Source organism: Sprattus sprattus (assembly GCF_963457725.1).
Source record: "Sprattus sprattus genome assembly, chromosome: 17".
In the NCBI taxonomy this organism is placed as follows: Eukaryota; Metazoa; Chordata; class Actinopteri; order Clupeiformes; family Clupeidae; genus Sprattus; species Sprattus sprattus.
Genome location: NC_137915.1, coordinates 30,834,279 through 30,848,627, shown reverse-complemented (window position 1 = coordinate 30,848,627; position 14,349 = coordinate 30,834,279). Strand labels below are relative to the sequence as shown.

At 43.5% G+C, this 14,349-nt stretch overlaps 1 protein-coding gene across 1 annotated transcript; it reads left to right on the top strand.

The window, feature by feature from the left end:
* Positions 1-7,008: 7,008 nt before the first annotated feature.
* On the top strand, positions 7,009-8,730 carry LOC308378600 (zinc finger MYM-type protein 1-like; the record flags this gene model as incomplete). Its single annotated transcript, XM_080855538.1, has 1 exon — positions 7,009-8,730. One exon carries the CDS (start codon positions 7,009-7,011, stop codon positions 8,728-8,730), a length of 1,722 nt encoding a protein of 573 aa, XP_080711664.1.
* Between the last annotated feature and the right edge of the window lie 5,619 nt (positions 8,731-14,349).

The window sequence follows — 14,349 nt, the reverse complement described above, 5'->3', positions numbered from 1 at the left end:
AAAACCAATGGAGACACCGACAAGAAAACATGTACTAATACAGTCATACAGAACAGCAGCCTTGAAGTGGAGCGGGGACACTTGTTGGGTCTCTGCGTTGTAGACAGAGCAGCAATTACTGCAGGCTCAGGAACAGGCCACGGACGCAGCTATGGAAGCTCTGCTCCGGCTAACGTAACAAAGAATAGAAATAGTATCGTCATTCATGCCTTAAAAATGCACGTAGAAAACACAGAGCGGTATGATTAAACGAATCAGCTGATTACCACTGAGCACCCGGTATCCACGCAATGTAACACTAGCCTTGTTAGTAACCGCAAATGAATCCCACTACATAGACATGTAACACAGCAGTATTAAAACCTATGAAACGGTCTAGCACTGGCCGATGTGGCTAAACGCCAAAAGTGGCTTACCTTAATTAGCATTCGTCTGACCGTGCCTGATATGAAAGCCACCCCACCATTCCAACTAATGGGGCACCCCGGATGCAAACACGACAGGTAGGCAAAGAGTATCTACTGGTGCTTTACCGCGGACTTATACATCAACACATGAGCCCGCCAGCCAATCTGTGTTGCCATTACTCAACGCATTGCACCTGGGAGGTCAGGTTGCATGGGGGACTAACTGTGGAGGCGTTGCCCAACCTGCCACATAAGGGTACCAACATCCAGGCTTCTGTTGTGGCCTTAGCTAAGGGTACCAACGTGCAGGCTTATGTTGTACAATTAAGGTACCAACGTCAAGGCTTCTGTTGTGCCCTTAGCTAAGGGTACCAACGTTCAGGCTTCTGTTGTGTCCTTAGCTAAAATATTGATTTTTGCATTTTGAATGGAAATTGAAAAACTTTGGACGTAAACCCCATGTGCTCATTAGCTCGAATGGTTTGGCACTCAGGCAGTTGTAGGTGTTGTGGTGTCTTAAGCCGCTGTGCATGAGCAAATTCACCTCACACTGAACCAAATCAATACAACCAGGTACATTGAATTGCTATTATCATTAGCAATATCACGCCATGTCAACGTGTCACTGAAATGGAGAGCATGAGAAGTGAATTAAAACCCGTTCCCCGCTCTAAGCAGGGTAGCCCCACAAGCAGTAGGGATGCCACTAGCACCACACGAGAGAGAGTGTTAACTGTTAACACTGGCTGATATTGACAACAAAAAATCTATTCTATTTATTCAATCTGAAAAGGAGGAGGTGGAGGAGGTTCAGGGTGGCTGGCTTGAGACCAATGGGGGTGGTCGGTGAGACACACTAGTCCAGTCAGGATTCACAGTATATTTAGTTTATTAGGTGTGTGTGTGTGTGTGTGTGTGGAAGGTAGGTGTGTGAGGAAGGAAGGTAGGTGTGTGAGGAAGGAAGGAAGGAAGGAAGGTGTGTGGTTTCTAGGAGGAAGGGAATCATACAAATCAGTGCCAAACAAATACATTGAACAAAAGGGTGTCACCGCATGCAAAGTGTGCTCAAATCATACAATATAAAACTCATACAGTGTGCCAAATAATAATAACTGGTAAACATGGGCCTCCACAGGCAATAAATCAAACGAACTAAGGAGCATTACCATTTAGGTAACAAATTAGGCTAGCGACATTCTCTAGGCACATCTAACACAACTAAAACAATATCAGTCCATGAAAAGCGATCAACAAACTTACATGGTTCAGCAACGTACACAAAAGGAGCACATGCGAAAGCATTCAAACTTCATGTCTGTGTGAAAGAAAGGGGCTGTGAACACAGGTGTTGCTTTTAAAGGTGGTGGCAGGTGATCAGGGCTAATTGGGCTAATTGAAACCAAGTGGGGAAATTAACAGGCTGGGAAAGGGGCGTGGCCGTGAGTGTGAGGGAACAGGGAAAGTGAGGATCTTCTTAACACAATCTATTTCTAATCTAGAAGTTCTATTTGTGTGCATAGTGACCTGTGTGTGTCAATTAATTAGTGGGTTGTTTATCCTCTCCCTCTGTACTCTCCACACCATGACACCCTAGGCTATTACTTATGTGACTTATCCTGCAGCCACCTTATCTCCATAAGCTTTGTTTGTTTGTTTTTTTAAATATGGTGCTGTGCACAACCCTCACTCTGGGTAACCTGCAGCATTCCTTAATTCATGGGTCCAAAAGACGTCACTTCCGTGAAGCCTGCCGCCATCTTTGTGACCGACTCAACCAGTATTCCCATTGTATTATACGGTTTTTGTACCCAATAGTAGCTAGTAAGTCGTATATAATAATATATAGTAATCATATCATAATAATAATAATAATAATAATAACGGTTATATATTAACTGTATTGTTTTCTATTGATAGGCTCTTCAAATTTAAACTTTTTAAAAGTAGTATTTTCTAATTGCAGTGTTAAGTTAGGTTGCTTTCATAGTTAGCTAGCGAACAGTCAATACTAAGAACATAGCACATCTGAATGAGGCAAAAAGACGGCGATATTTAGAAAAAAACATCGATTATTGGCTGCGATCCATATTGACTACCGTCAACTTTATTTTGCCCCTTAAAGTCTGCGAAACGTCTGCCACAACTGTCTTTTCCCGACATATACATTTATCTTGTACACAATCCATCCCCATACTCCGGAGATAGCCTGAAGGCTTTCAAGAGTACAGATGCATATCAATATGCAGTTGCAGGATGGGTGAACGACACCAATAAATGCCATCTGGAGGCAAAACACATGTATGTCATCACAGGACATCTAAGTTACTCAAACAGCGATTATTAACCGATTTATTTTAGTGGTGGTTAAGAGTGCAAATTTCGGCTAGCTAGGTGTAGCTACAGCCTTTAGTAAAGTTCGCTAGCAGTTCGCTAACCACTAGTGCTCTAGCTTAGTCAGGAGAGTTTAGCTCTGATAAGGCACAGCAATTGTTCACGATTGTAGTAACGTGCTGCATTTCACTTAACATGGCTACTAAGCGTAAAAGCATGGGTTTGTTTGCTAGGGAGCACACATAGCCTACGAATGTGTGCCTTACTTAAAAAAGTGTGTGTGTGTGTATAGTATACAACAACAACTGTATCACTGTCATTAAGCTGGATGTCAACTAAAATGTCAAGGGCAGGGAACACTGAAAATAATGAAGTGGCAGCGGCAAGCACAATAATGCCCAACCCTTAATAATTATATTAGTTTAAACAAAGATTGCATTGCTCACTGATGAGAAGTATTCGTTTCTTCACAACAGAAAGTAATGTCCTGCTCCTATAAATAATCTTACTTGCTTCAATTGATTATAATGCCTGAAATGTAGGAGACATTAAACAGATTTTGATGAGTTGCATTATGCTCTGGAAGTTGAACCAAGTTCAGCTCAAATCAATCCTCTGCCCTCACTAGTGTAACACTAGCAATGTCCACCATTCTGCTACAGACCAAAGCAATCAATAGAAGGTCTACCGCTTTTACTGCTACTACCACTGGTCAATATAATCTCCACCTTATTTGACCAAAACTGAAACACACACAAAAGATTTCCTCATTTATCTTCTGTCTGTTTTTCACAGAGTTGTGTGCTACATTAATCATTGTTCACTGACTGCAGCAAATCAGTAAATGTTATACTTTTTGGGTAATTCTTCACTTATCTCTCACATTATGTCCATACAAACTGCAATTTGGGTCATGGTAATTTAAGCACAAAATTTTTCTTTTATTTCAAAGCATTCTGAACCAGATTTGTCACTTATCTCTGTCAGAAACTATCAGAGAGACAGAAACAGAGATTCATCTTCCGAAAATACAATATTTCCACTTTTATCAGCACACCAGATCATTCTTTATGAGGGACTTAAGAATTAAGCCCTCTCTTATTCATGGTTTCCTGCAGACATCGGTGCAAAGCATGTTGTTGTTAGCCAGTCATTGGCATCTTATTCAAAAGAGCAGGGCTGAAACCTAACCTCACCTTGCTAATATTCTTAAATCTGCACAACAGTAGAATTAGAGATGGCTCTACGGAACCAGGGGCCTGAGGCACGTACTGATGTAGCAGACAAAAAGCCTACGTGCTTAAAACAATGTTTATTGAGCAGGTTATTTATATAAATATTATTCACTTTAAATACACCACACTTACGAGCCGAGGTCCTACTCAGGGTTTCTTCCTCCTGTTACGAGGGATTTTTGCCCTTGCCCCTGTCGCCTTTGTACTTGCTTCAGCGGGGTTCAGGCCCTGGGCTCTGTAAAGCACCTTGAGACTATTTAATTGTTTGCACGCCATATAAATGCAATTGAATTGAATTACAAATAAGAATACAATATAACAATAAAACAAACATCAAAAAAAGTGCACACAATGATAGGGCAAAGTCAAATACATGACCATTAATAAATGCAGTACAATAAATAGAGCTGGGGTGGTGGTGGGTATTTGATTGGCAAATTGAGCAGGCTCATTGGAATGACCAGAAATGGGCTTAAATGGATAAAGAGAAATTGATTCAGAGAGTGGCTATGGGTGGTTGGAGATGGTGGAGCATTCCTCTTTAGTGCATCCTATAGCCAAAAGTAATCGCGCCAACAAACCAATCACCTGCTGTACCAGCCACCCAGACATATCCGAACACAATTAATGTTCGAATAAAAATCAAAATTAAAATATTACTTGCAAATAAGTACCGCAACATCAAATGTGTTTCCTGTTTGCCGAGTGGATGCATGTACGGCCCCGGCAAAAAGAACACAACAGAAAACAATATGCCCAATGCCAGTGTGGCAAAGAGGGAAGGTAATTGGGTGAATTTGTAATACCGACTACGCCACCTAGGGGAAGGGAGGCCTACCCCTAGGACAAGAACTAGACTAAACTAACCCCCTGAGGGTAATAGGAGCACACAGGTTCGTTACACTCAAGGAGCCAGAGACATGCGTTACAACAATAATATTTATTCAACAGAACACATCAATACCACAACAAATCACAATTGACACGATAAATCAGACACTGTTGACAATCAGTCAACACATTGACCAGGGGACTACTATGGGGGCACGGTAGCAACGATGGGGAATGAGCACCCGGCTATTGGGCGAGTTACCTGGCCTCAAGGGGAAGGGAGCCAGAGCAGGGCAGATGCTTACCACCGTGGGCTGGACTACTGCCAGACAGAGGGGGAGGGGATCCAGAAAATACACACCACACGTGAGAACCTGCAGTTCAAAGAAAAGGCACCCAATGTCCACACAGCAAGGGGGAGTGAAGGCCTCCACCACGAAACCAGTCCTCCGCTCAAGTGGGCCACACTGCTCCTGTCTGGCAAAGGGGAGGAGAGACACAGGCACTGAGTAACCGAGTGATGATACACCAGCACCTAAGTATACAGCAGTATATACTAGCAATAAGCTAATGGCTACTTATCTTAGGGGCCAAGCTTTAGCTGCTCCAGCGCCGTAAGGCCTAAAGGTCAGGCCGGGGAAGAACAGCCTCCCTGGTCACAGTATCAGGATTAAACCCACATGCAAACGCACGCCGACACACACACACACCACACACAAGCATAAACACAAGCAAAAGCACAAGCACATGCACAGCCAGCAGCAACCCTGACAGGCCCACCACAGAGCATACAGATAGGGCGCCTTCAAGTTAGGCCAGAGGGAACGGCGACATGCATGAAAAACAACAAACACAGAGACAAAAACGTCCCAACACGAGACACTGGCAGAGCCTAGTGGCTAGCTAGCCAGACCACAGACAAACAAAATAGCCCAACACTTAAGGAAGAATGAAAGCTATCACAAAAGGTAACGATAAAAACAAACACTAATCGGGACAAAGCAGCAGTCTCTTAGGACGTGGAAACAGCCAATGAGAAACACCAGCATACAGGCCAATCTGTAAAATACAACAGAGCAAAAATTACGATTAGCAGCTCGTTCTAAAAATAGATTTCACAGCGTTGCTTTAGTATACATACCTCAAGCTGGCGAACCTATGCTCCACTTTGCAGGTATGATGAGGGGAGACAGCGCACTCACCGCTCGCTACTGCTGACAGCACACTAAAGCGAACAACACCGTTAAGTATATAATGAAGCAGGGAGGCAGTCATAACTATGCTGGTGATCATAGACCGCGGAACCGGCCGGGCCAGGGGGGCCGTGGCCCGGGTAACTTTTTGAAATGATTATTAAAAAAATAAATGAATGTTTTTTTTTCAACTCAAAACCTGTAGACAAGATCAAACTTAAACACAACCCATGCTGTAATAATTTAATCAAGCGTATTTCTAAACCAATATTGTTCACGTCACACGTCATGCATGAATGTTGCAAAATGTAGACCTATAACTGTGCAGCACTGAAAATCGCGCGAAAGAAGTAGTAGTGATTGTGGTAGACTGCAGAGATTGTTCGTGGCGTGGATTGGAATATCAAAATGAAAAGGCACAAAACCATTTTTGAATATTTCAAAGGAAAACAAATAAAAAGCGCAGCATCATCTGATGGGACAGCTGTACCCCAACCTTCAACTGTGGACCACCAACCAAGCAACAGAGAGGAATGTTCTTCAACTCCAACTACGCTAACCGAACCAAACCTAGCTGAGGCTAGCCATGGGAACTGCTCAAGTGAGTGCTGCAGGGATCTTACAACTCCTCATCAACCAAGCAATCCCGATGTGCTAAAAAGAACCAAGAGGGTGCAAGGGACAGGTTCTTCACAACGCACCCGATCCTTGCAATACCAGTGGTTCAAGGATTTTGCTTGGCTGACTCTATGTGAGACCAGAGGGAAACTGTTCTGCACGCAATGTCGCTGCTGTGCTAAGAAAAACCTAGCGGTGAGTAAGAACGAGCCTGCTTTTGCCGTGAACGGTTTCAACAATTGGAAAAATGCTGTAGATACATTCAGGGAGCATACAAACAGCAAGCATCACAAAGACAGTGTTGCTCAATTTCAAACTCTGGTGTCCCAGCAGCCCAGCGTAGCAGCTCAGTTGGACACACAGTTACAGTCAAACCAGAAGCTTAAGAGAGAAATGCTGCTGAAGCAGCTATCTTCGCTACGTTTTCTGGCGGGCCAGGGAATTCCAATAGACGGCAACGAGCCCGAGAACAGTAACTTGTACAAGTTGATGCAGCTCCGATCAGAGGACTGTCCTTCAATTAGCAGATGGCTCAGTGACAAAAACTACATGTCTCATGACATAGTGAATGAAATGATTCACCTGATTTCACTTGATGTTTTACGAAAAGTGCTGTCACCTATTCGGGATGGACATTATGCTATCCTCGCAGATGAATCCAGAGACATATCCAACAAAGAACAGCTTGTCACAGTGCTTCGATGGGTTGACGATGCGTACACAGTTCGTGAGGATTTCATTGGGCTTTTCGATTTACCCAAGACAGATGCGCAGACCATCTTTAATGTGCTAAACGACATTCTGACCAGATGCAATGTGTCACCGGGTTTATGCAGAGGGCAGGCTTACGATGGTGCTGCTAATATGGCAGGCCATCTGAGGGGAGTTTCTGCTAGATTTAAACAGCAAAATCCTGCAGCAATATTTGTGCACTGTTTGGCACACTGTTTAAACCTCTGCCTTCAAGATGCTGCAAAGAAATGCAAAATTATTCGAGATGCACTAGACATTGTGCATGATGTGGCACAGCTAATTAAGCAGTCCCCCAAACGAAACAACGCATTCCAGTCACTAAAGGCCGAGCTGAAACCAGAAACACAGAACCTTCACACGCTCTGTCCTACGAGATGGACAGTGAGAAGCAGGGCCCTGAAGTCAGTCATAGACAACTACTCTGTACTTACCACTGCGATGGAGGAGTTTTCGGAAGAATCACACGATGAACCTGGTCGAAAAGCTGCAGGCATTTTGGCTGTGCTTGAAAAATTCAGCACCTACTTTGGTCTACGCCTGGCGCACTTGATTTTTTCCCCAACTGAGCAGTTGTCCAAGACTTTGCAAAATTCCAACATAATGCTGCAAGATGCGCAAAGCGCAGTCACTGTGACACGGGCTTTCATCCAAAGGCAACGATCGGACAAGGAATTTGACAGCTTCTTCAAGTCAGTTAGTGAGGAATCTACCGATCTGACTGAGCGCCCCCAGCTACCCAGGCAACCAAGACTGCCCAAAAAGTTTGGAGGTGATACACAGCACCTGTTTGATGGTGCATCACAATACTTCAGGAAGCAGTATTTTGAGGTGTTGGACATCATTGACAATGAGCTGGATAGGCGCTTCGACCAGCGTGATTTCGGAGTAGTGGTGGACATTGAGAGGCTACTAGTGACAGCTGGGAACGGGGATGAGGTGACACTCCCATCATCCATTACGTCTCTATACAAAGATTTTGACTTTGATCAACTCTCCGCACAGTTGCGCATGTTGCCAGACACGATTAAGACATCTGCACTTCAAAATGACAAACTGTCAGTGAGAGTAATAAGCAATGCAATGAATGCTGTTCCTGTCGCAAAAGACCTGCTGCCCGAAGTACACAAACTTCTGAAACTTTTTTTCACCATCCCAGTCAGTACGGCATCAGCAGAGCGTTCGTTTTCCACACTTCGTCGACTGAAATCATACCTCCGATCAACAATGACACAAAAAAGACTGAATGACTTGATGAACTGCCATATTCACCGTGACATTCTGGAGGACATCGACATGACAGCCATCGCTAAGGAGTTTGTGCAGGCCAATGATAGACGCAGGCAGGCCTTTGGGAAGTTTTAAGCGTAGGTCAATGGTTTTTTTTAGCACCGCCGTGTGCACTCTTCTTTGTTCAATGTTTTTATACTGCATTGTACTGATACAAGTGAGTTTATGTTGAATTAACATCTTACTGTGGTGCTTTTGTTGTGTATTGTTGGCTGATTGAGCATTTTATTCTGCACAGTTATGTGCTGGCATGTTGTGGGCTTAAGTCATGACCATTGATTCATCTATGTAGGCTAGCCTTCTGTGCTGTGTTGACTGTTTTGGCAATTTGCGCACTTCTGTGCTGGCATATTTTGGACTTGGGTTATTAGTGTTGTTGGCTGTTTGGACATTTAAAGTAAAATCATCCTGGCAAAGTGATGTGCATCCGCATCCGCATTCTCGCTCTCTCTCTCTCTCTCTCTTTAGTACTGGTACAAGCAAGCAGTTTCAGTTGCGTTACCACCGACCACCGAGGTACCTTTCTTGTGCATTTTATTCTGCGCTGTTCTGTGCTGGCTGACGTGACTGATGGCATTACGTGCGTGTCCTCCAGTGGTGGAAGAAGTACTGAAGTTTAGTACTTAAGTAAAAGTACAAGTACCCAGGAAAATGGAAGTAAAAGTAGAAGTAAAAGTACTACGTCAACAATCCTACTTAAGTCAAAAGTAAAAAGTACTCACTTTTAAATTTACTTTAAAAGTAAAAGTAAAAGTACTTACGCAATGGGTTGTCTCTCAATTAGAGGATGGATACCCGACCCGAGCCCGTCGGAACCCGTCGGAACCCGTCGGGTTGGGCCGGGTTCGGACAAATATTAGAAATGTATAAGCGGGCTCGGGTCGGGCTCGACACATCAGCGCGATAATGCATTGAACATTCCAAATTTAAAATATCTTAATAAAAAGTGAAGCCAACTGTCTGCTTCACATGATGCAAAAGTTCGTTTTTGAGAATAAAATAAATCACATTTAGGTCCTAAATTTTAGGATAACAGCCTTCTTCCCGTGGCGGGAATTTGTTTATGCCCGTGACAACATGATTACAGGTGGCAAAATGGCATCACGGAGAAAGTTAAAGAGAAACTGTCATCTGGAGAGTGTAAAATCATACTAAACGAGGGGAAATCTACTGTATGGAGATATTTCTGCTTAGTAGACGATGCAGATTCTAATTAGGCTGTTGGATATATCCAATGTAAGAAGTGTGAAGTTTTAATGAAATATGATTGATGCAACTCTCGTTCTCCTCAACAACACGGATTAAACTTCGATGGTTGGATGTAAAACGTCGGCGTGCTAAAAGATCTTCAATGGTAAGACTTGTCTGTTGTGCCTCCGTTAGTGTAGCATAAAACATGAGTTTTATTAAAGCATAGCGTGTGTAATGTGTAGCTATTTCATTCCGTATGTTAACCTTGCCTGCTGTCTGTCTCGGATAGTAGTTTGCAGGGGAGTAAAATGTTCCACGGCCGAAGTAGATTAGCTACATGTTTTTAACTTCGGGGTTAATTCCCTTTCCTTTACGTCTGCTGCTGGTAAGTAAATACAGACAGCAGGAAAGGTTAACAAACGGGATGAAATAGCTACACATTACACACGCTATTAATATGCTTTAGTAAAGCTCACGTTACTCACATACTGTTTAACACTGTTACAGCAACTAAATGTTTGTCGCTACATCCAAACTATGCATCCCCTTTGTCCTTGTACGTGCTCCTCTTAAAGGAGCCGCAACATTTTACTAAACGTTCTTGCAATGTGAATAATTTAATTTAAATATGCTTATTGGCCTTATTGTGTACGGTTGTGCGTTTAACAGTGCTTGTTTGTAAGAGAGAGAGCATTTAACTGTGGATGCCCCAGTTTATTAAAGCCAGGATATTCATAAAAGACGTAGGTCAATGTGCATTAGTAGGCTACTATGTTGAGAGTTGAGAAATTAATTCCGTCGGGCTCGGTTCGGATTCGAAAAAAAAAATGTTAATGGCTGTCGGTCTCGGTCCGGGCTCGGTTACTATTCTGTCGGACCGGGCCGGGCTCGGACAGAAAAATGTGTCCAGATCCATGCTCTACTCTCAATGTCTAGGCTTCGCCATTTTGATTAAGAAATAGCGACTGGTAATAAATGCCTCTACAGATGTCACTACTAGTAATAATTATAAGCAACAACATTTGTTAATTGGAAAGGTTGGTGTAGCCTACCTATTGGGCCTATTGTCTGTAATACTGTTCACACTCTATCTTACAATTCTACAGATGACAAGTTATCTACCAGGGATTATTTGCCATTAAGCCAAACCAATAGACACAATTTTATATCTTTTAATCTTTTATTTAATTGTAAACGTGTAAAAAATGGAAATATGAATCATGAAAAACAAATGGAGTTGTTAAACTGGTCAATGCAGAGTTTTGTACTCTATTGATTGCAGAAAAGGGGAAAAAAAACATATTGAGTAACCCAAGACTAGGCATTACGTTTGCATGCCAGGCAATAACCAGTCAATAAAAAAGGCAAATCTTCACGTTAGCTTGACATTGCTAAACTACCAGCTTTATCGTACCACTACGTTAAATAATCAAGGTACAATCGTGTTATTTTGATGCTATTGCTGTATGTCAACATGTATTTTGCTAGATAGCAGTATAAAATCATGTCAGTAACCGCATACGATATGCAAAAGTCATAGACATTAACTTAGCATAGCAAGAACTCCGCATAACTCGACCTGTTTCTCCAAATTTGAAGGCACATTTTTTTTAGGTAGACGGGAAACGCACTGAAACCTCCACGAGTTATTCTTGGGGCCTCTGAACTTGAACATGTCCTCAGATGAGGCTGACTTTGAATCCATGCTGAAAAGTTGTTTGTTAGTCAGGCTGTTTGACGAATGTTTAAGCAAAACAGGCAAGACTACCGTAGTGCTGCTGCCAACTACACACTCTGCTGTCATTGGAGTTGATAGAGCCACCTGATTGGTTGAAACGTCCTAAAGCAACGCAATCCATATTTTCGTGTAGGCAACATTTTGGCGAAACTGTGTTCATAAAATGTAACGAATAACGACACATATTGTAGAAATGTAGCGGAGTAAAAGTATAGATAATAGCTGCAAAATGTAACGAAGTAAAAGTAAAAAGTATGCACTATTATTTTTACTTAAGTAAAGTACAGATACGTAAAAATGTAACGAAGTACAGTAACGAAGTAAAAATACTTCGTTACATTCCACCACTGGTTTCCTCGTATACCGTGCATAGCCTTGGCTATGGATAATGTCGGACCTAAAATGTTGGTGACCCCCTCTTGCGATTGTGGCCCCCCCTTGTTCAAACACGTTCCGCGGTCTATGCTGGTGATGATAACCTACCTGAAGCAAACTAGTTTCTCATGTAGCCGATAAACCGGCCGAGAATGGCAGAAGCGAAACCAACCGCACTAAAACACATAATCAAAACAGCTAAAATTCCAGCTCGTAGAGAGTCTAAAACAATGAGAGGACAAGCAGTCCTTACCTGTTGTACCAGCGATTTCACCTCCACACCGTTACCGGTGTCCCACGTCACTAACCAGGAAGTCCTCTCACCGGTGAAAGACGTACCGGTCAGTCTAGTGCCACTTCCTTAAATACAAATCCATGGCCCGCCCCATAATCAACAACCGGTTGTCAATCAAATTGACTCACGGGGGAAACTCATCTCACCACACCAGCAAAACTAAACATATCTAAGTACCGCAAGTTGCCATGCAACAGGCAAACCGACACACAGGTGACATGTCCCTGGTTGGTGAAATGTTTCATCTGTGTGTTTGTTTGTGCTGATTCCTGACTGCAAACAGAACACAACAGAAAACAAAATGCTCAATGCCAGCAAAACTATACTTATCTAAGTACCGCAACATGCAACAGGCAAACCGGCACTCAGGTGACATGTCCCTGGTTGGTGAAATGTTTCATCTGTGTGTTTGATTCCTGTTTGTTAGATGGATCAGGAGGAGCCTCCTGGGCCTGATGACTCCCCTCCTCAGCCCGCCCCGAAACGCCCCTGCAGACCGGCTCCAGAGCAACACCAGCATTGCCCACGCCGCCCTGCTCCCCATCCTGGGCCCTCAACACAGTCATCATCCCCTCGACGACTTCTCCCGCTGGATGTGACAACCACCACTCTGGTCATCGGCAGCTCCATGGTCCGAGATGTCCACATCCCCCCTTAAACAAGCGGCCCCTGCAAGGTCCACTGCCTCCCCGGAGCCAGGGTCCATGATATTCAGCGTAGACTCCCCAGCATCCTCGCTGGTTACACCAAGCATGTCCCAATCGCTGATGGAAATGGAAATATTGCTCCTCACCCCCACCACTCCTCATCTACGCATATGGACAGCTGAACTCTACCCACCCACTTTCTTCCTTTTCTTTCCCTACTTATCATGACCATCTCCCCATGGCACGCTGCTGTAGTCTCTCCACCTGGTCTACCTAGAGAAACCCTCGGCCAATTGCACCCACCGCCACTGCACTGCCGTACACTAACTCTACCCAATCCCCTATGCTAGCATTTATATACAATATACATTATTGCCACCACTGAAATGTTTCTCTGTCCCTACGTCCCTTACCCCTGTAACAGTTACCTTATTAGTACAGTAAACCGGTCTTGCCTGTATCATGTATTTCACCACCGGATGTCTGTGTATATACTATGTCCCGCGACCAAATGCTGGCTGTGTACAACCCCTGTTGCCCCCGCCGACCTCAAGCAGATGGGTCCCCCCTTATGTGCCGTGGTTCTGCTTAAGGTTTCTTCCTGCCTAACAGGGAGTTTTTTCTTGCCCCTGTTGCCATTGTGCATGCACTAAGGGGGTCTAGGCTCTGGGCTCTGTTTAGCGCCTAGAAGCAATTGTATTGTTATGGCGCTATACAAATAAAATTGAATTGAATTGAATTGAATTGGATCAGCCGATCATGGCCTGCCTGAACCAACACCACGCTTGATCTCCACATTTGCCATTCTTAGCTCCAGTGAATTCCTTTGGTCTTTCTTTGGCCTTTCAGTGTCATACTAGCATCTCAGTGTTCAGGGACACAGTACCTGGTTGATATTTACACATCTGACACAGGAGGACTATTATACGATATAAAGAGAGTTCCAGAGAGGCAGTGTCAGCTGCAAGACACTTCGGAACACAGTTGGTTTATGTACCATTTTAAATGAGATATAAAATATATAAGGACATTTGTATAACGTCTGTATACTTTATATCACTATACACTATACACTATCACACTATATATCTAAAGTCAACAGTATGGACATACAGTTTAGAAAAGTTTCTGAATATATAGTAGTCTCCAATCATAAGTCAGTGCTGTTCGTGCTGTTAAATAGCCTCTCTCATCGTTTGTCACACTAAAGATCATATGCTGGAAGCTATTACATCTGTGATGAATTCTGTCAGCCTTAACAGAGGGGTTCAATTAACATACCACCAAAACTCATCAGCAAGAGTGGTTCAGACTTGTGGATGGCTGAGACGGTTGCCATTTTAGGCATTCCAATCCTCTCGCCACCCACAGGGGTGAATTCCTCTGTAAAGTCTGGTTAGTGTGAAGGGGAGGGAATGAAATAAATCCCTGTCGCCCCATTAAAGCCT